The sequence below is a fragment of the Echinops telfairi genome, unplaced genomic scaffold (assembly GCF_000313985.2).
Source record: "Echinops telfairi isolate 266 unplaced genomic scaffold, ASM31398v2 ScPeMD7_9;HRSCAF=40, whole genome shotgun sequence".
In the NCBI taxonomy this organism is placed as follows: Eukaryota; Metazoa; Chordata; class Mammalia; order Afrosoricida; family Tenrecidae; genus Echinops; species Echinops telfairi.
In genome coordinates, this window is record NW_022103906.1 from 80,254,292 (window position 1) to 80,274,323 (window position 20,032).

Consider the following 20,032-nt stretch of genomic DNA (forward strand, 5'->3'; position numbering starts at 1 on the left):
CATTTGTACATTCATTGCCTCATCATTCTCAAAACATTTCCTCTCCACTTAAGCCCCAGGCATTAGGTCTTCATTATCCCCCTCCCTCCCCGCTCCCCACTCCCTCATGAGCCCTTGATAATTTATAAATTGTTATTTTGCTGGACATCTTATTTCTCCTTTAGCCATGAATGATAGTTTGATTAGAATTCAAGTTTGACATTTTTTTTCTCAATGCCTTAAAGATATTCCATGGTCTTCTGCCTTATGTTGTCATGTTGAGTATATACAGTGTAATTATTGTTGCTATGTAGGGATCCTGCCTTTTTCCTGTTTTAATGATTTTTTTTTTCCTCTGTGGTGTTCGCCAGTCTAGGTGAGATTTATTTTAATTTTTTCCCCGTCTGGTGTCCTTGTTTTCCTTGAATCTAAGGGATTACATCTTTCACCAACTGTAGAAAGTTCTCAACCACTATATATATATTTTTAAACTATATTCTTAATATCTCTTCTCCCCATTCTTTCTAGTCTCCCTCCTTAGACATCCGTCAAATATATGTCAGACTTTGTCCTTATGTGCTCCAGGTCTTCTAAACTTCATTTTATGTATTTATTTTTTCTTCTTTTTTGCCTCTCTGAGTTGTGTTCAAAGTAATTTCTTCAGATCTGTTTTCAGGTTTACTAACTGTTTCCTCCGCTTTATTTTATCTGTTCCGTTATTGTTTCCATGATGATATTTGTCATTTCTGTTTGTCTTGTTTTTCAAATCTGCCTATTCTGTTTTGTATAGACTGTTAGGGGTTTAGGCTCTTCGTTTGTTTAATTATTTTCATGTTGTTGCCACTGAATCTGCCTCCATTTCTGGCACCCTTATGTATAACAGAGCAAGCATTGCCTGGCCCGTGTTTTTGATATTTTTTACATATATACAAGGGCAAGTCATAAAGTTCTAGTTCAGACGTGCACAGTTTATCCCATACCAAACCTGGTTAACCATGTCTCTGCGGTGTGTGTGGATGACTGCAGACAGGTCCTCTCAGGCATACGCTTGCCTTCCCAGAAACAAGCCCACTAGTAATAGTGACTTCTGAGGGCCCTGCCAGGCCCCATCTGCATTCACGGCAGAGATCCGCTCCTACAATTGTTTGTGGGGATCCCCAAGGGATAATCTGGGGAGATTTCCATGAAGGACCCAGGAGGCAGATGGGGCTTATCATGCGGAAGTGTTGAGAAACCTGAACTACTTTACTGGGGGAGAGGCCAAGAGAGTGGTGCTGAGGAGTTTCGTGGGGAAACCTTATCCTCCCTGGCCCAGGTTTTGCTCCTTTGGGCTTCCTGTTCTTCCCTAAACGCAGAGAACATTGAAGGGAATGTTTTGAGGCTCTCCAGGAGGCTCTCCAGGGTGGGGGTCGGGGTGGGGCGGGGTAGGCAGACTGCAAAAGCAGCTACAGGAAGTTCGGAATTGCCGCTTGGGCGCTGAGCATTTGTTTGGCTGTGAACCTAGAGAGATGGACAAAGTGCCTTCGGAAGTGTATAGACCTCGACGGGGGTCTGCCAAGGGACAATAGCTTTGGTGGTTTTGTTTCATAAAGGCTTCTACAGTTTTTGTAACAGTATGGTTTTCCCTCACATACACAGCAGAAGATGCACCGTTCTTCATTGTCTTCAAATGCAGTTCAATAGTACTGGTTACCATCATTTTTCCGGAACAGACACTTGTAGGTTTTAACGTAAATTATTGTTTCCTAAAGTGGGATGGTAGCCGAAGTGATGGCAAAAAAATTAGTAACCAGGGCTGCCCTTTTTATTTGAGTGGTTACATGTGTTTATTTTAGCCGCCATTAGAAGAAGCCTCATCAGCCCATGAAGCTCAGTTTCATAAATATTTACTCTCAAGCACTGCCAGAAAAAGCTTCAATAATAGTCGAGGTGAAATCTAGGTGGACCAGAAGTCTTGAAGCTGAGCATGGCTGCCTTTGGAAAACACTGGCAGTGTGGTAATCGCAGAAACCCCACCCCCACCCCCCTTGCTGGCTCTCCTCGGAGGCCCTGGTAACAGATGATCCCAGCCTCCTCATTGGGTGCTCGGCTGGCACAGCTCCGTGCCACATGCCCACCCAGAGCAACAGACGCGTCTCTGCAGCTCGCTCTGGAAGAAGAGAACACAATGTGACCCCCAGTAAAAGCTGGGTGATTTGGAACATGCCGCGGTGCTATGGGCTCTGCTAAGCAGCACCACATACCCCTGCCCTCTGTCGCCTTCCTTCTCACAGAGAGGAGTCATTTGTCCAAGCCGTAGGCACTTTGAAAACCATCATCTGTAGAATGACCTGCAGGCCTGGATCTATGCATACAAAGCAGAAGGGGGAAAGCCCATCCCCCCCAGCCAGGCTGACCCTTGTGGTCACCCTCCACGCCTGTGCTCTCTTGTCCCCACTGGGGCTCTCAGACCATCCTTCCGTCTCGCCTCCGGGGCCTGCTCAGGGGCGCACCTTCCTCAGAGCCTTCACAGGCTCCTCGGCTGAATGTGGTCCTCGGTGCTTCCAGTCTCTTCTCTTCCCCACGCTTCTGGTACCCACGCTGAGAGCCTGCCGGGCACCGAGGAGGGGCTTCTTGAGGTACTGCCACCTGACTGTCCAGGGCAAGCCGTCTGCTACTGGCTGCATGGCCCTGGGGCTATGGGGCTTCATGTTTCTGTAGACTGGCCCCGGGCCACTGCAGTCTGCTTCTAACCGAGAGGGGTGCAGCTGCAGCAGATCTGAAATCAGGGCAGCTTTATGCAAGGGGCTTAAGGCCCCAAACCTTACTTTTCAACTTCACTTCCAGTTGCAATTTAATTCTGTTTCTGTTGTGTTGTTTGTGTTTTGTGTTGTTTAATGCCAGGCCTGACCCGAATTTTTATTTTTTATTTTTAAAATTGGTTTTAAAGGCACACAAATGGCTCTTGCCTTGCAGTTTGGAAAACATTGGTCCAGAGCATGTGATTCATTTGATCGCTTTAATAACTTGGAAACTGTCTTGAGATGGTGAGAGGAACAGAGGTTCTTCACAGCTCTGCTGAGGCTGGGAGCTAGAGGCCCCATTCGTGAGTGCGCTCTGCTCAGACCACAGGGCTGACCACTCTGCAGACACATCTGAACCCGCTGGTTCTGTCACGACACTGCATGGAAAGGCCACAGAAAAGCACGAGGGCCCCGCTGGAGCATGCGGACTTTGTGGCTGTGCAGCCCTGGGCCGTGGGTCTTTAAACCAGCCCTCCGCAGGTGTGAGCTGCAGAAATTAGCCCCGCTCTTTTTAAACACTGGCTGCCCCTGCGATCAGGGTTGAGTCTGCAAACCCAGCACACCTGCTGGTAAAGATGTATTGTCTCCGAAGACAACTGAACTGGCACTTTACCCTGTACCCCATCTCTCCGTAGGGTGTGCTGATCTCCAAACCCTGGACACCATGCAGCCCACTGAGAGGAAAAGGCAGGGCTACATCCATGAGCTGATCCAGACCGAGGAGCGCTACATGGATGACCTGCAGCTCGTGCTAGAGGTGAGGGGCCCTGGGCGGCCCAGGAGGTCCACACCCATCTCCACCTCCCAGGAGAAGGCGGGTCCCCCAGGGCAGAGCAAGGGCTCCCCTTTCATGAGATGTCACACCCTCTAAATCAGGGGGTCTCAACCTTCCGAATGCCACCACCCTTTAATACAGTTCCTCATGTGGTGGTGACCCCCTCAACCATAAAATTATTTTCGTTGCTACTTCACTGTAATTTTGCTACTGTGATGAATCGGGTGACCCCCGTGAAAGTGCCGTTCGCCCATCAAAGGGGCCGACCCACAGGTTGAGAACCGCTGCTCTAAATGCTCTGTGTGTGTGTCTGCCTTTTGAGTGGTGCTTGAAGACTTAAATTCTCTAATGGTGGTGAAGCAATTACATGTGGGGCTGCTTAACCCCAAGGTCTGTAGTTCAAAACCACCAGCCTCTCCAAGAGGGAGGAAGGGAGAGAGACAGAGAGCTAGCTTTTGACCCCATAAAGTTACAGTCTAAGAAACTGTCAGAGGCAGTTCTGTCATGTCCTATAGAGTCACCATGGGTCAGAATTGGCAATCAGGGTTTTTGGTTGGTTGGTTGGTTGTTTTGTAATCAGGATGTGGGGGCCATGCTGGGGCAGTGGTTAAACACTTCACTGTTAACCAATAGGTCAGAGGTTTGAACCTATCAGCCGCCCCGAGAGAGAAAGACGAGGTTCTCTGCTCCTTCAAAGACTTCGGCCTTGGAATCCCTAGGGGGCAGCTCTGCTTTGTTCTGGAGGGCCCCTGTGAGTCAGTCAACTCGATGGCCCCCAACACCAGTAATCAGGGCATCATCAGCTCTTTCCCCCGGGAGTCACGCAGAGCAGAAGCAGGAGAGCAAGATGCCCAATCTGGGCGGGGTAGAAGTCCCCTCGAGGAAGAACCAGCGATGGATTGAGCTTTATCTTCCTCACATTGCGGCCAGAGCCGGAGTGTCCTTCACAGCTCTTCCATCATTCCAGAGAAGTCTGGCACAGGGGGCGAGTGTTCACCCTGTGTTTGTATCAGTTTGGGGAGCCACCAAGGGGCATACTGGGAAACCCTCCCCAAACACCATCGTCCTGCTGTTGGTTGGTGTCTGTGCGTGTTCATGTTACGGGGACCTCTTAGCTGATGGCAGCTGCCTTCACTAGTGGGGCCCTGTAATGTGGCTTGTGTTTGCATGAACAAAATGAGATGTCTAATTTTGCTTTGGTTCCCAAGGCTTTTTTGTCCCATTGAAATTGTCCAGGGCCCTCAGACAAGGAGTTAAATCAATAAACCACGTGCAGAGAGCAGGTGTCCTCACACAGGCCCCACAGGTGCGCCTTATACCTGCCGTGACTTCGCTGGCAGCCTGGAGCAGCTGCTTGGCCCGATGCTGCTTCACTCTCCGCTCTGAAAGCAGGCTGGAAGAGCCTGGTTGACAAGGTCTCTTCCCCCAGAGCCATGAGGCCCTTTAGAGCCGCTTTGTCCTCCCTCCTTCTTCCTCCCTCCCCAGCCTTCAGCCTGGCCCTTGTAGACTTGCGTGGAAATGCTGAATGGATAAGGGGTGTGTGTGTGTGTGTGTCGACATTTCTCCATCCAGAACAAAGGGCCTAGAGAAATGCTCTAAAAAACAAAACCAAACAAAACCCTCTAAGGTCAGAATAGGAGCCCTGTTGGCGTGGTTGGTGACACGTTGGAGTGAAATCTGCAAGGTTGGCAGTTGGAAGCCACCAGGTGCTCCTCAGAAGAAGGACACGGCTTTCGGCGACCTTAAAGCGTTAACAATCTCACAGGAGCCGTTCTACCCTCTCCTCTATGAGTCAGCTTCGACTAGATGGCAGTGAATGGATGAGTGAGTGAGTGAGTGAGTGAGTGAGTGAGTGAGTGAGTGAGTGAGTGAGTGAGTGAATCAAAGTTGGAATTGACAGTGAGTTTGGAGTTTTTTTAAAGTAGTCAGATGATCACGTGTTACAGGCTGGAGCTTCCCCGTAGGATTTTCTTGGTTGTAATCTTTACGGAGAGGCATCCTGGTGGCACAGTGTTTACGTGTTGGGCTGTTGTCTACAACGTCATCAGTTCAAAACCACCAGCCAGCTCAGTGGGAGAGACGAGGCTTTTGACTCCCGTAAAGAGTTAACAGTCTTCGGAAACTCCCAGGGGTGGTTCTACCCTGTCCGACAGGGTGCCTATGAGTCAGACTAGACTCGGTGGGAGTGGGTTTGGAAGTTGGGGTGCAGAGTACAGGTGTAGGGTATTATTATTTTTTCCTTTGATCAGCTAAGCCCCTGAAGCCCACATCTGAGTGGCGGTCAGCCTTGAGCAAGCACAAGCCATCACTGTCTCCCTCGATGTTCTTCACAGTTCAGGCTGCTCTGCCCAGCTGCCCGATACCAGCTGCCCGGGTCTCAGCTGGATGCCAGAGTCTCCACCGACTGAGGAGGAGGCTACAGGGGCTCTGCCTTCATCAGAACCCCGATAGCATGAAGTTGGGAATTTAAAATATTGGAATCATACTTACATTTATTTACCAATATACTATAATCCTTGTAGGAGCCCTGATGGTATACTGCAGTGGTTCTCAACCTTTCTCCTGCAGCACCCTTTAATACAGTTTCTCATGTGGTGGTGACTCCCTATGTGGGCGTATCTGCACGTGGGCAGACCCTCCTGGAGACGGATTGAGGAGCAGTGTCTTGGTCCCTAAGACTATCGGAAATAGGATCTTATGCGACCCCTGTGAAAGGGTCATTCGACACCCCCTACCCCCCAAAGGGGTCGCGACCCCCAGGTTGAGAACCACTGGTGTAGTGGGTTACACTTTGGGCTGCTGATCGCAAAGTCAGCAGTTTGAAACCCCTAACCTCTCCATGGGAGAAAGAGGAGGATAGAGTGGCAGTCTCCATGAAGGGAGAGGACTTACTTTAGACCACTCGTGGGCGATGTCCTAGTGTTCTGACTTTCCAGGCTAACCTACTTTGTGTTTTGAGTGCAGGTTTTTCAGAAACGGATGGCCGAGTCAGGCTTTCTGACTGAAGGGGAAATGGCCTTGATCTTTGTTAACTGGAAAGAGCTCATCATGTCCAACACCAAGCTGCTGAAGTAAGTCCTGAGCGCCCCCGTCATGAGTCCAGTCCTGCGGCTGGCACTCCTCGCTCTCTGTGGCAGCCTGTGGAGCAAAGCGTTGTTCCGTCATGCCTGCCCCCTCGGGCTCCTATCTCATGGCATTCCTTGTAACTCTGAAATGCATAATTATTGAGGAAAGACTCATTAGAGAGATATAGCAAAGGAAATACTTTGTATTTCAAAGTAACCATTGATTCATGAAAGAAATAATGGGTGCACTTAAGATGTTCCACGAGTCCAGGAGCAGCGTAGAACTGGAAGAGGAGCTGCGGCTCAGGGCCAGACGTGGCTGGTCACTTGGGCATTGCCGTAGCCCCCCGACCCCCAGTCCTCCGGAAGCCCCGTTTCTGGGGTGACTTTCCCTCCTCCCTCAGGCCCAGGAGGCTCTGTCCTTGGTGCTCAGTGGCTCCCACACACACACCTGCCTTTCCCCCAGAGCATCCTGGGAAGTTTCTTCCCTCTGTGTGTAACGGTAAGAGCATCTTAGAATTTCCTTTGCTAAGAAACTCAAACCACGAGAATCCCCAAAGCCGAGAAACCTCCCCAGCTGGCTGCCCAAGGCACTCGCTTCCAGACTCTGAAGTGAGCCTCGTGTGTGGGTTGCAGGGCCCTGCGGGTTCGGAAGAAGACAGGGGGTGAGAAGATGCCGGTGCAGATGATCGGGGACATCCTGGCGGCTGAGCTCGCCCACCTGCAGGCGTACATACGCTTCTGTAGCTGTCAGCTGAACGGGGCTGCCTTGGTCCAGCAGAAGACTGACGAAGACTCGGACTTCAAGGAGTTTTTAAAGGTGAGCCCGCCCAGCACTGCCCAGATGTCTTTGCGGCCGTATTAGGTGAGCAGCCCCGCTTTGGACCTGGGGGTGGGAGGGCGAGGTGTGTCTGTGTGTGTGCACTGGCACAGTTAGGAATGCCAGCGGTGGGGAAGGTCCCCCCATGAGTCCCCAAGGGAAACACGGGAGAGGAACAGCTCTGGCCGGTGGCTCTGTGCCATCTTTCATGTTGGTCTGATTTCCTTCCCTCTCTCCTGCTTTCTGGTTTTGTGACCATCCTGTTGCCCATGGGATACGAGAGTGGTGTTTGTTTCTTGCCCTTAAGCTCTCTTACCTAAATCAGCTATTTTACACCCCCAAAGGAATATCTAGAAAGGTCATTTTCATTTTAACATTAATTTATATCTACCATACTCCAGAGTGAATATGAAATTGCCCACTTAGTCTAGCAAAACGCAACAAGATACATACTTTCCATTAATGTGTAAGTAAAATGAGAGTGGGGGTGGATGGGAAGAGACCTCAGGAAATAGAATATATGAAGCACACATCTGATGTTCGTGGCACATTAGAAATGTAGACATTGGACATGCCCGTCTTAGAGGCTGAGCACTCTGCTCAGGCCCTGTGCTAGGATTAGGCATAGACACAAATTAGATATGGTCCTTAGCTTCGTGGAATTCATACTCTGGCAGGGGATGGGAGCACCTGAGACGTGGTCCCTCCCCCTGTGTTCCCCAGTTATGATGAAGGCAGTGTGTGTCAGAGTGGTGCCGGGCCCCCGGGGGGTGGGGTCCGTGGCTGCTATTTCAGAAGTCAATCACCAGGATTTTCTCCTGAGGTACCTTTGGGTAAATGCGAAGCTCCAACCTTTGGGTTCGCAACGGGACTCCGTGGCAGGACATGTGGAGCAGCACCTAAAGCTGTGAGTGGGCATAATTCACCCGGAGCAAGAGAGGAAGGAGGCGGGTTGGGAGTAGAAGGAGGATATGCAAAGTGTGGCTATCAACTCCACAAACACCTGCCTCCTCAGCCTTGAGACCAGAAGAACTGGATGTGCCCGGCTGCCACTACTGACCACTGGATCAAAGTTGCCATAGAAGACTTCTGGTGAAAAGTGGGGGGGTAGGGGGGGAGCAGAGTAGAATAAAAAATCTCATGGACTTTCTGAAGCCATAAAGAGTGGATGAGCTCCTAAAACTCTTACCCTGAGCCCATCTTTAAACCTTAATCCAAAAGTATCCCCTGATGTCCTCTTAAACACTAGCTTAAGTCGTAATAAAAATCTGCCTTGGACATTTTGTCCTGTTAAGTACCACCCATATAGGCTCCGATGGACTACATGGACTTGAAAGACTAGATGAGAGCCTTAGGGGCCGTGAGTTCGTGCTGAGGGAGACGAACAGTTCAGAAAGGGGGGAGGAGAACGTTTTCACAACCCAAAGTGTACGAACAAGCTGTCGGAAGTGGTGTGTGCTTTGCTGTGTATATTCTGAACAACGACATAATACATTCTAATTACGGGTGGCAAGTGATAACAGTGTGCTGAAGGTGGCCGGGAAGATACCAGGGGAGGCTGGTGCCTAGGAGTGAGGCAGGGACATGATTATCACGGGTGTCCCCAGGGAACTGCACAGCACCTAGGGAGTGCGGCTGTGAGCTGAGAGATTCCTGTGTTTCTCTGGGCACTATCACTTAGCCCCTGAAGGACTGAAGGGAACGAGAACCCTTCAAAGGGCTGGCCCAAGTCCGGAAGATGGCCTGTGTTTCCTTTGCCTTGTTTGGGGAGGGAAGGTCTTTACAAACCCTCTTGATTGCTTTCTCAGAAGCTGGCATCTGACCCTCGATGTAAAGGGATGCCCCTGTCCAGCTTCCTGCTGAAGCCCATGCAGAGGATCACCCGCTACCCTCTCCTCATCAGAAGCGTGAGTGCTCAGACTGGTGCGGCCCCATCTGGCTTGGAAGTAGGACCCTGTGAGGCACGCGGAGGCTAGATACTTGAGGAGGTGGGCGGATCCGCACAGGGGTCAGACAGGCAGACCCAGTAGCCAGCTCAGGCGATATGGCCCCGCAGAGGTGCTTCTGCTGCTGAGAGACCGGGCACCCATGTACATGGGGGCTGGGGGGGAGGCGAGTGTTTGCGTTGAGTGGGGAGATGTGCTCTAAAGGGCTCAGTCCTTACAGCAGGCAGATGAAAGAAGTCTCCCGTGTCCTCCTCCCTTCCAGGAGACTTTGCTGGCCTCCGAGTCAGTCATTTGCTGGTCTAGGCGGGGTAAGGCCTCCACTTGTCACTCAAGATTGAGCCCGGAGGTGGGGCCGCTCACCCATGACCATAACCTTGGGTTCCTGTCTCATCTGTCGAGCCCTACCGGGATGTCCAACTCCAACTCGGCATGTCCAATGTCCTAATAGCTCGCCCTTGTCACACAGGCTGACTGAAAAGACACGTCTCCTCAGGTCCCCCGGCCCCCATCTTCCTTCCTTTTGACACAGTATGAATCTCTGAAGCCACTTTCGTGTTCCAAGGAGGCGGACTTTACAAACGATTATCCCACCAACAGTCATTGATCACCCTGCCAAGAAAATAGCGGGACCAGCATCAGACTGTTGCTGTGTGGATCTTCCCCTAGCCCCCGGGCTGGACGCTCTATGAACCCAACGCAGACTTGATGTATCGATGCTGCTACCAAATCTACTGAAACAGGGTCAGATGCATCCTAACTCAGAGATTATACAAGGGGGCCGCAAAAAGTTCATGGGAGAATTCCCATAGCTTTTAATCCCGTTTTACCGCACTCTGTGAAGCCCCTCATCTATTATGCAACACCCCAAGGGAGAATGGGCAGCACCTATCGTCAGATACACTAATAATTCTAGAGTGAAATATAGGAGTAAGGAGGAGGAGGACTACACAGAAGAGCTCTTCCGTTCGGGCCAGATGGTGGCACCCAATGAAGGCTGAGCAGAAACTTGGGTTCTGAGTGTGTTGTTAAAAACTGTAAGTGAAGGGCAGCCTGCTGCGGGCAGCTAGTGTGGGGGAAGCACGCTGAGTTATCTTCTGGCTTCTTTCTCTGCTCTTCCAGCAAGCGTTCAAAATCACTTCAGAATGAGCTGCTTGTGTTTCCCTCACACTGCCAGTGTGATTTTATTGTGTTTGTCCTGAGAGTGGGGATCACTGCTGTCCTCAAAGTGTTCAGAAGGGCAGTGACTCTCCCCACCCCCACCCGGTTTGGTACAACTGCGGGTTCGGGGACACTAACAGCTAACCAGAACGGCAGCCAGTTCACACTGGAGGGGGCATGGCGGAAACTACTGGGGGAAAGCAGCCTTCCGTCCAAGGCCAAGCCCCAGGACCCACTCAGAGAACAACTGGAAACACACACATTTCAGGGGCGCTTGGTTCCTGTGCTTGGTCCCAGTCTCCCTAAGGAGCCCTTGGACTGTGGGCTAAGGGGCAGAAACTGCCGTGCTGCTCATCCTTGTGTCTCCAGAGCCTCACGTGGCACCCAGTATATCGTGTGGTTGTCAGGCGGCCGGGGGACCGAGTGGGACTGACCCAGATGTTTCTCGGGCTGTCCTCTTAGAGGCACAGTTTGCCAGCCCTTGACTCACACGGAGTGGGAAGGGCAGGCTCCAACCGCTAACTTTGCAGTGACCGCCAAGCCCTTTAACCACTGTTCCACCAGAGCTCCTCCAACACAGTCTGGACCCTCTGACCCTGGACAGACAGGTGGGGGAGAAACAAGGCAGCCCACGTGATGCATGCCCTGCTCTCCTCTAGATTCTGGAGAACACCCCGGAGAGCCACGTGGACCACTCCTCCCTGAAGCTGGCCCTAGAGCGCGCCGAGGAGCTCTGCTCCCAAGTGAACGAGGGCGTGCGGGAGAAGGAGAACTCGGACCGGCTGGAGTGGATCCAGGCGCACGTGCAGTGTGAAGGCCTGGCCGAGGTGAGCCTGGGTGGGCGCCGAGTGCAGAGGCACCCCTCCTCGGAGTATCATTTTCCTCTCCTCTACGAAGAGGCAATTTGCTATTTTTGTTCTGAAGTCCTCGGACATCAGCCAGTCGCATCTGTGTCCTGGGGGTGAGAGTCACCCATTTCCCCAAGCCAGTTTCCCAGCTGGAGGGAAGGAGTGCCGGGACTCTTGGCGGAGCAGGAGGATTGGCCACCGGCCTCTCCCAGGGGGTGGGGGGGTGGGGAGGGTGGCCTGGACGGGTTTGTCCTGGTGCTCCTCGACTTCTCAAGTGACTCACTCTCTCTGTCTCTCTGTCTCTCTCTCTCTCTCTCTCAGCAACTTATTTTCAACTCGCTCACCAACTGCCTGGGGCCCCGGAAGCTGCTGCACAGCGGGAAGCTGTACAAGACCAAGAGCAACAAGGAGCTGCACGCCTTCCTCTTCAATGACTTCCTGCTCCTCACCTACATGGTCAAGCAGTTTGCCGTGTCCGCGGGCTCTGAGAAGCTGTTCAGCTCCAAGTCCAACGCTCAGTTCAAAATGTATAAGACGGTGAGTCTCGCACTGTAGCTTCGGGCCGTGCCAGCGTTTGCCTTTCCTTTAAGGGCCGCTTGCTGCCCACAACTTGTCTGCCTTCACGGCACCCTCGCTCCCCTGCTCCCACCACTCCCCCCACCCCCACCCCCCGCAGTCCCTCTCGCTGCCCTCTGATGGCCTCGGACTGGGTGTCCTGCTGTGGCCTGGCTCCCTCCCTGCCACTGACTTTTATGTGCACCCCCCACATCTGAGGGGGTGTCTGTAGCCCCCCAGGAAAGCCAGGCCTGAAATGCCAAGGGTCAGTGTGCCCAGCGGCGACCAGCCTTGTCCTCAGTGTGGGCACCACTCAGTGCCACCCCGCCCGGACATTGACTTTACCAAGGGGCCAGCTGCTTTGTTCCCTGTGGACAAGCTCCTCTCCTTCTCGTGCGGGTTTCCCACAGACAGAGCTCGGGTGCTGGACGCAGGTGTGTGGAGGTGTGTGGCCTGTCTCACTGCCCTTATTCTTTCAGCCCATTTTCCTGAATGAAGTCTTGGTGAAACTACCCACGGACCCTTCCAGCGATGAGCCTGTCTTCCACATTTCCCACATTGATCGTGTCTACACCCTCCGCACAGACAACATTAACGAGAGGTCAGTCCTGACCCCGTGTGACCTGCGGTGAAATGCAGGTCTCCCACACATCTCCCTCGACTGTAAAACCTCACTCCACTCCCTGCTCACATCCTACTAAGTACATCCCCACCCCTCCTTAGCAAGTCACCTGTGCTCCGTCCCCACGCAGAAGGCCCAGCTCTGGACCACTGCCGCCCCTCGCCATCTTCCCAAAGGGCGGCTCTAACCACCTCACTCCCCAGCTAAAACCCCTCAGGGTTTCCTGGGCCCCTCACACCATGCCAGCATCAGCCCCAGCTCCCTCCAGAGTGGCCAGCCCACCCCACCCCCTGCCCCTGTGTGGACCACCTCTTGTCTGGCCCCCTGGCCCACCCACCTCCTTCAGGGCTACCCACCAGTGGCCACACGGGGGTAGCGGCTCCTGCTCTAGGCGCATAGCTCTCAGGGTGCTGAATGGTCACTGTGACACTAATCTTGTCTCCGGGTGCCAGCACCGTGCAATCAAAAAATTCCCTTAGACGTTCTTTGCGCAGTCCTCGCTGAGCTAACAAGTTTCCCAGTCAGACCCGTGCTCGGTGATTTGTTGAGAGCACACTTGGGAAGCCATCTCACAGAGCTGGGGGGCGCCGGTGGGGGGCACCGTGAGGTGCCTGTGAGCACATCCGCCCCATGGCCATACTCTCCCTGCCCTCAGGACGGCCTGGGTCCAGAAGATCAAAGCCGCCTCTGAGCAGTACATCGACACCGAAAAGAGGAAACGAGAGAAGGCCTACCAAGGTATTGAGTGCCCTGCGGGTCAGAGCCGGCCCCCAGCAGGGCCCTGGGGAGTGGGTGGAGATGGATCCTGCTGGCCTCCGCCCACCTGTGGGTGACTGTGGATGTATCTAAAGACCACTCTGCTGTGGGCTGGACAGCAGAGGCTCACCAGCCCTCACCAACCACCCGTCCAAGGAGGGCCTCCAGCTCCTCTCCTGCTGCTGCTGCCCCTCGCCCATGACGCTCACTTGTAGTCCTGGGAGAGATGTCCTCGCAGCCAGAATGACCTCACCTCTGTTTACTCGTTCTTGCTCCAGCAACCGTCCGGTGTAGACTGTTTCCCTCTGGCTCGCAAACGCCCTCTGCTCTTCCTCCCCTGCCGCTAGGCCCCATCTCTTCCCCAGGACCTTTTCTGACAGCCCCTCTCGGCCTCCATCCCGGGTTTTCTGGGCTCTTGGGCTGCACTTGCCCTCCTCATCTTCTCACCAGCCTTCACCTCCACCCACTGTCCCTAGTGCTGGAAGTGGCTCTGTCCAAGGACATCCGTGGTCCCAGTACCTGTTGACCAGCTTCCTCGTCCCAGACCCCACAGTACTCCTGCCGCCTGATGGCTCTTTCTTCACCTCCCTCCGAGACCTTCCCCCAGTTATACCCAGGAGTTGGCTTTGCCTTGGATCCTCTCCCCACCTGCCCTCGCAGCTCTCTCCTGAGGTACCTGGTCTCAGCTCATTTTCTGTCTTTTTTTTGGTGGGGCGGGGTGGGGGTTGCAGTTGAAACTGCTACTTTTTTTATCCCCCAACAGTTTTATGGGCATATGATTCACATAGCACAGGAGTCAACCGTCAAGCACATGGAGAAGAGTTGTACAATCGTCACCACATCCGTTTTAGAACACTTTCTCTGGTCTTGTGCTCATCGATAGTAGCTTCCCTTTCCCCACTAACCTCCCCTGCCACGCCCCCAAGGAACCATGAATCCAGTTAGTGTCTGCTACAAATTTACCTCTCCTGGATTTCTTATATAGAAAAACCTTTAAAAACCAACAACTAACGAATCACAAAGCAAAGCAGATTAAAAACCCTCAATCAGAAAGTAGAAAATGGGAACGACTAGAACAATGTCAGTGGGTCCCAAGGAGGATCCCACGATAGAGTGCTGAAGGACCCGGCTTCAGTGGTCTCATCTGGGCATCGCCTCCCAATGCTCGACCTTCCTCTGCCTCTCCCTGGGGCCCTGCTATCAACTCAGATGGGCATTCTCCCGCTGCGATTGGTTTTCTTCTTTCCAGATGAGGCCTTCCACTTGCATGTCTCCTTGGATGATAGGATTGTCCTTGGCCACGCAGAACACATGGTGCCATGCCCCAGTGGCATGCAGTCTCTCATCACATTACCCTCCACAGTGGCTTCTCCCTGCCTTTCCCAGTGACATGGCCCAGTTAACGCTCCCTGTCTCCCATGCAGAATACAGCACGAGGTTCCTTAAGGCTGCTCCCCTCCCCCTCTACCAGCCGACCTCTCCATGCCTGAAGCATGCCTCTTTTAACTCTCAGCATACCTCTTCCCACAGAAACATCTTCCGTGTTGCTTCCCAAATGAAGGACACATTTCTTACTCCCAGGGCTTAGGGACCATACACAATATTCCCTGTTACTCAGCCTCACTCCCACTCTCTTGTGTGTCTACCCCACTCTAGTACCTCATCCAAACCCCCTGGCTCCCCAGTCATGCCTGCCTGCCGGCTGCTGCCATTCCATCTGAAAGACTCTGCTGTCACATGGTCTGGCAAGTAGGTTCAGATTCCAGTGGCCCTGCGCACAGCAGAAGGAAACCCCGCCTGGCCCTGGCCTGCCTCGGTGCTCACTGTGTCAGAGCCCAGGGTGGCAGCCACCCGTCCAGCTCACTGAGGGCCTTCCTCCTCCTGGCTGCCCCTCGGCTCTGCCCACGCAGCATCCTTCTCCAGGGACTGGTCCCTCCTGAGAACATGCCCCATCACCCTGGCTTCTCAGAAGCACCTGGCTGTACGTCTGTCTTCCGAGAGAGATCTGTTCATTCTTCTGCAGGTCACGCTGTTTCCGGCGTTCTTTGCTGCCAGCACGGTCGTTCAAACCCATCCATGCTGCTCACACCCTCTGCATTCATGGTCCGGCTTTCACAATTGCAGCTCACTGGAACATCGGCACTTAGGGCAGGCACAGCCTTGTCCTCAAAATCACACAGTTGCTTGCTAGCAGACAGGCCCCGGGCATGGTGTTACTGGGTTTCTTCACCAAAATCTTGGCCACGCCCATCTTTTCTCTGTTTCCCAGGATGCCATGGTTTGGCCCCGGGGTGAGGGTTTCTGTTTTCTTTCTGTTGAGTTGCAATCCATCCTGAAGGCGGCTGGAGCCTCGGCTCTTGTTCCGCTGGTTCCATGCCCAGTGTTGGGATTCCTCTGCCCCCCATCTCCTCTAGTGAGTCATGGTGACCTTTGCGTCCCGTCTGGATGGATTTTGAAGTCAGGCACTGGTCTTCCGGGAAATTAACCCTCTTTCGTGGGTGCCGCTGTGCTTTCTCTTGGGGGTCAGGCTGAGCCCAGGTTTACAGAGAGTCTCAGCCAGTTCTCTCCTCGCTGCCCAGCCGGGCTGGCTCTTTTTCTTTCTTTTTTAATGTGTGTTTTTTTATTCAGGTTCCCTTTAATTTGTTATATGCTCCTGCAAAGGTATGTGTAAACCAGCTTCTGCTCATGGGATCTTATCCTAAAAGTGTGCTATTGAAAAATCAATGATCAAATCATTCCATTCAAGCATATAAAATGATCTCTTCCAAACTGATCAAAGATACAAATCAAAGTGTCACCTGTGTCTATATTAGCATCAGTATCTGTATATGCTATTGTTCCTTTTCCATCCATTTAATCCCTCCAACATTTGCTGCGTTCTCCGTGTCCAGCCCTGGGCTAGTACTGACGGAGCCCATGGAGATGAAGGGGACCCAGGGGCACAGCCTGTGGAGGATGGGTGGGTGCAGGCTGAGGTCGGGAAGGCTCCACAGGCAGAGGTCACACTTGAACTGAGTTTTGAAAAATTAATAGCTTACCAGTCATCCTGAGTTTGGCTTCTAAACCCCTTCAGGGTTCGTGTTTACCAAGATACTATGAGTAGGGTGGCTAATTTCTGTCTGTATTAATGCTTTGAGTACCTCCTGTAGTAGAATAAGGTCTTAAGACTTCAGTGAAATTGCTTTCTCTAGAAGCAGTCAACTGCAGGGCTCACATTTCATGGGAAGTTCAGAAAAGAGACTTGGGCACCAGACAGATATCTGGCCTGCACTCAGACCTGGCATTTAGATACTCTGGGGCTTGAGTACATTTCAGTCCTTCCTACGCCTCAGTTTCCTCTTGACGTCTAGCTAAGAGGCAGGCAGTTCGAATCATCCCAGCAGAGCAGCATCTCGGGAGCCTGGCCTGGCAGTCAGCTTCCAGAAGGTCACAACCTTGCAAACTCGATGACGCAGGCCTGCTTTGCCTGCCGCGGGGTCTCCGTGACTGACCACAGCAGTGAACAGCAGCATATGCTCACACGCTGCCGTACAGGGTAGTTGTGTAGGATAAATATCTAACTCAAAGTTTAGAAAACAGAAACTGCCACTGAATCATTTCCAGCTCACAGTGACCCTCTAGGACAGTGGTTCTCAACCTGTGGGTCGTGACCCCTTTGGGGGTTGAATGACCCTTTCACCAGGGTCGCCCGATTCATAACAGTCACAACATTACAGTAAGAAAGTAGCGATGAAAATAATCCCATGGTTGGGGGTTCACTACAACATGAGGAACTATATTCAAGGGTCGCAGCATTAGGAAGGTTGAGAACCACTGCTCTAGGACAAGACAGAACTGCCCCTGTGGGTTTCCGAGACTGTAACTCTTCATGAGAGCAGAAAGCCTCATCTTTTTATCACAGAGTACCTGTTGGGTTTGAACTGCTGACCTTGCGGTTAGCAGCCCAATACATAACTCACTACACCACCCAGCTCCCTAACACAGTAAGTACCCCATAAAGGCTAGCTGTTGGTAAGTACTAGTCAACTAGAATGCATTGTTACTTTATGAAGACTTGCTGGGGAAACATAAGGGTGAGGAGAGCCATCTGTGCTCTCCAGGGGGCAGACATCACCCCGGATTTCAGGCCCCACAGGTGGGGGATGTTCTTAACCAGAGGAGGGCTGGGTCTGGCTGGAGATAGTAGTGGACCTGGCCTTGCAGGATGAGTGGGGTGCCAGCGGGCAGAGGTATCGGGAAAGGCCTTCCAGCAGCTGCCCCAGTGGCCGGTGGGGCTGGGGCGGCACTGCCAGTGGTGCTGCCCACTGCCCGATGCCATCACCTGGCTAGCTTCACTCCCAGAGAAAGTAACATGACTGGTCTCCTCTTTCATAGCCCGCTCTCAAAAGACTTCCGGCATCGGGCGTCTGATGGTGCATGTCATTGAAGCCACAGAATTAAAAGCCTGTAAACCAAATGGTAAATGTCTCTCTCCTTCAACAAACAGGGTCACTGCCCTGCTCTTTGCTGGTGGCTCTTCTGAACACTGAATGGTGGGGTGCTTCTCAAAGGGTGGTCCCGTGCCACCGAGTGGCGACAAGCCAGTGTATTGGACCAATGTTACGGCACTGTCTCCCCAGTGAGTCCCAGCACCTGCCTTCCTACTGCTCGCTGAGTCAAGGAGGGCGCACTGCGAGGTGCACGCGAGTCCCAGGCCCGTGGACCCGGTCCTGGCCTTAGAGCTTTGCTTGCTGGGGGAACACGGTGACGGGGTTACTCGCCCACAGGGTGGGTGGCCCCTCGGGTGCGGCTCTTGCTGTGAGGTCAGTTAGTGATGCATCTGTTTGGCCCCAAGGCCGCCCTGTGTGCCACTGTTCCCCGCCAGGGGCCCCCAGCTGACTTTGGTTGGTTGGTTTCTGTGCAGGGAAGAGTAATCCGTACTGCGAAGTCAGCATGGGCCCCCAGAGCTACACCACCAGAACCCTCCAGGACACCCTGAACCCCAAGTGGAATTTTAACTGCCAGTTCTTCATTAAAGACCTCTACCAGGACGTGCTGTGCCTCACCATGTTTGACAGAGACCAGTTTTCTCCAGATGGTAAAGCCCTCCCACCCCCACCCTCACCCCCGGGGGCTAGATCCCGAGTCCAGCCCCCGAGTCCGCAGCCTCTCCTCCAGCCCTGCACACTGAGGGAAACCGCATGTGCCCCCTCATCAGCTGCCCACTTGGGCAGCAGGTATGCTGCCCTCCGCAGGAGGAGACACCCTGTGACAGTGTGCCTTCCTCCCCCTAGGACGGCTCCGCAGGGGGTCTCGGCTACATGCCTAACATGGACCATGTGCTCAGAACCCCCCCCCCCCAGTCCTTTAAACTTATTCTTCTGTAGTAGTTTTTTTTTAGCAATTCCATTATTTCATTTTCCTTTTTTAAGTTTTGACTCATGATGTTTACCCGCCCCCCTCAGATTTCCTGGGTCGCACTGAAGTCCCTGTGGCAAAAATTCGGACTGAGCAGGAAAGCAAAGGCCCCACCACCCGCCGCCTGCTGCTGCACGAGGTCCCCACGGGGGAGGTCTGGGTCCGCTTGGACCTGCAGCTCTTTGAGCCAAGAACTGCCCCCTAGGGGTTTGGGGGGACCCCAGGAGGTTTTCCCACGCGGCTAGGCCGGAGGGAGCGGACTGTGCCCGCCCTGGGTTGAAGGGCCATCGCTCGGAGTCATCCTTCCCAAAGCCACGCACGCAGGGACCCTGCCCTTCACTGCGCACTAAATCGCTAGCCACCTATGCAACACGCCCTTTCCGGTACCGCAGCCAGTGCCTTGTTCCCGAGGGAGCTCGCTCTCCAGCCCGCCGCGAAGTCCCGCTTCCCGGGTTCAGGGCGAGACCAAGTATTGCGTGGAAAGGAGGCCCCGGCGCCCCCGTGGGCTGAATGTGGCCAGTGTGGAGTGTGTGGGTCACGGCCCCGCCACCCCAGGCCGGGTGACCGCCGCGGGGTCACGGCCACTCCGGAGCGCAAGTAATTGGGAGGAAACGAGGAGCCCCGGCCGCTTGAGCCCCAGCCCTGCAATGAAACGACGTCCACGCTGCACTGAAGAAACACGGAGACGTGATCCCTTATTCCTGATGAGTTTCTCTCGCTCACTGCTGGGACAATGTGGGCTGAAGTCTAAGGGAGAAAGTGTGATTTGCTCTAAATACTGTGAACTCTAATTAGTGATGGGGAAAATACGTTTTCCGTTTTAATTGTCTGAAGTATAAATTATTTATGTAAATGCTCTGGTTTTGCGTATTTCGTAGGATGTGCGTCTTTAAGCTTTGTCGTTGCCATATGTACAGAAAGAGAATTAAAATAATAAGTTTATGAACGTAACTTGCTCTGGGAGCCTGTCTGATTGGCTGTCACCAATGAAAAGCTCTTACCAGGTGACCTGGGGCGCTTGCTGGTCATGAGACCGCCCCGGGGCCCTTTCTGGCCCTTTGGGGAAAGCCCAGGAGGGGCTGGGATCCTGCCAGTCACGTGTGCTGCCCCCGTGGCGAGTTCCCCGGGGTTTCTTTGACGGCGATGGGGGATGGTCTCCACGGGAGCTAGGCTGGCTCGCCTTTGAATTTGACTTCTGCGCCCGTCAGCCCCCCTGGCTGATGGGACCCTCGGGGCAGCGTCTCAGTAAGGAAAATCCCCAGAGATGGGGCAGCACTCAGCAGGCCCACCCAACTGAAGGCCTCAGAGCCACCTGTCGTTTCTCCTGT

At 53.3% G+C, this 20,032-nt stretch overlaps 1 protein-coding gene across 1 annotated transcript in view; it reads left to right on the forward strand.

Moving 5' to 3' along the window:
* Positions 1-19,655, forward strand: part of ITSN2 (intersectin 2) — a 168,936-nt gene extending 149,281 nt beyond the window's left edge. The window contains exons 30-40 of the mRNA XM_004696407.3: positions 3,398-3,519; positions 6,502-6,608; positions 7,239-7,422; positions 9,231-9,329; positions 11,186-11,353; positions 11,696-11,911; positions 12,409-12,530; positions 13,207-13,289; positions 17,682-17,765; positions 18,211-18,384; positions 18,752-19,655. Of these exons, the coding sequence (XP_004696464.1) occupies positions 3,398-3,519; positions 6,502-6,608; positions 7,239-7,422; positions 9,231-9,329; positions 11,186-11,353; positions 11,696-11,911; positions 12,409-12,530; positions 13,207-13,289; positions 17,682-17,765; positions 18,211-18,384; positions 18,752-18,909 (1,517 nt within the window). The 3' untranslated portion in view covers positions 18,910-19,655. The remainder of the gene's footprint in view (positions 1-3,397; positions 3,520-6,501; positions 6,609-7,238; positions 7,423-9,230; positions 9,330-11,185; positions 11,354-11,695; positions 11,912-12,408; positions 12,531-13,206; positions 13,290-17,681; positions 17,766-18,210; positions 18,385-18,751) is intronic.
* The last annotated feature ends 377 nt before the right edge of the window (positions 19,656-20,032 follow it).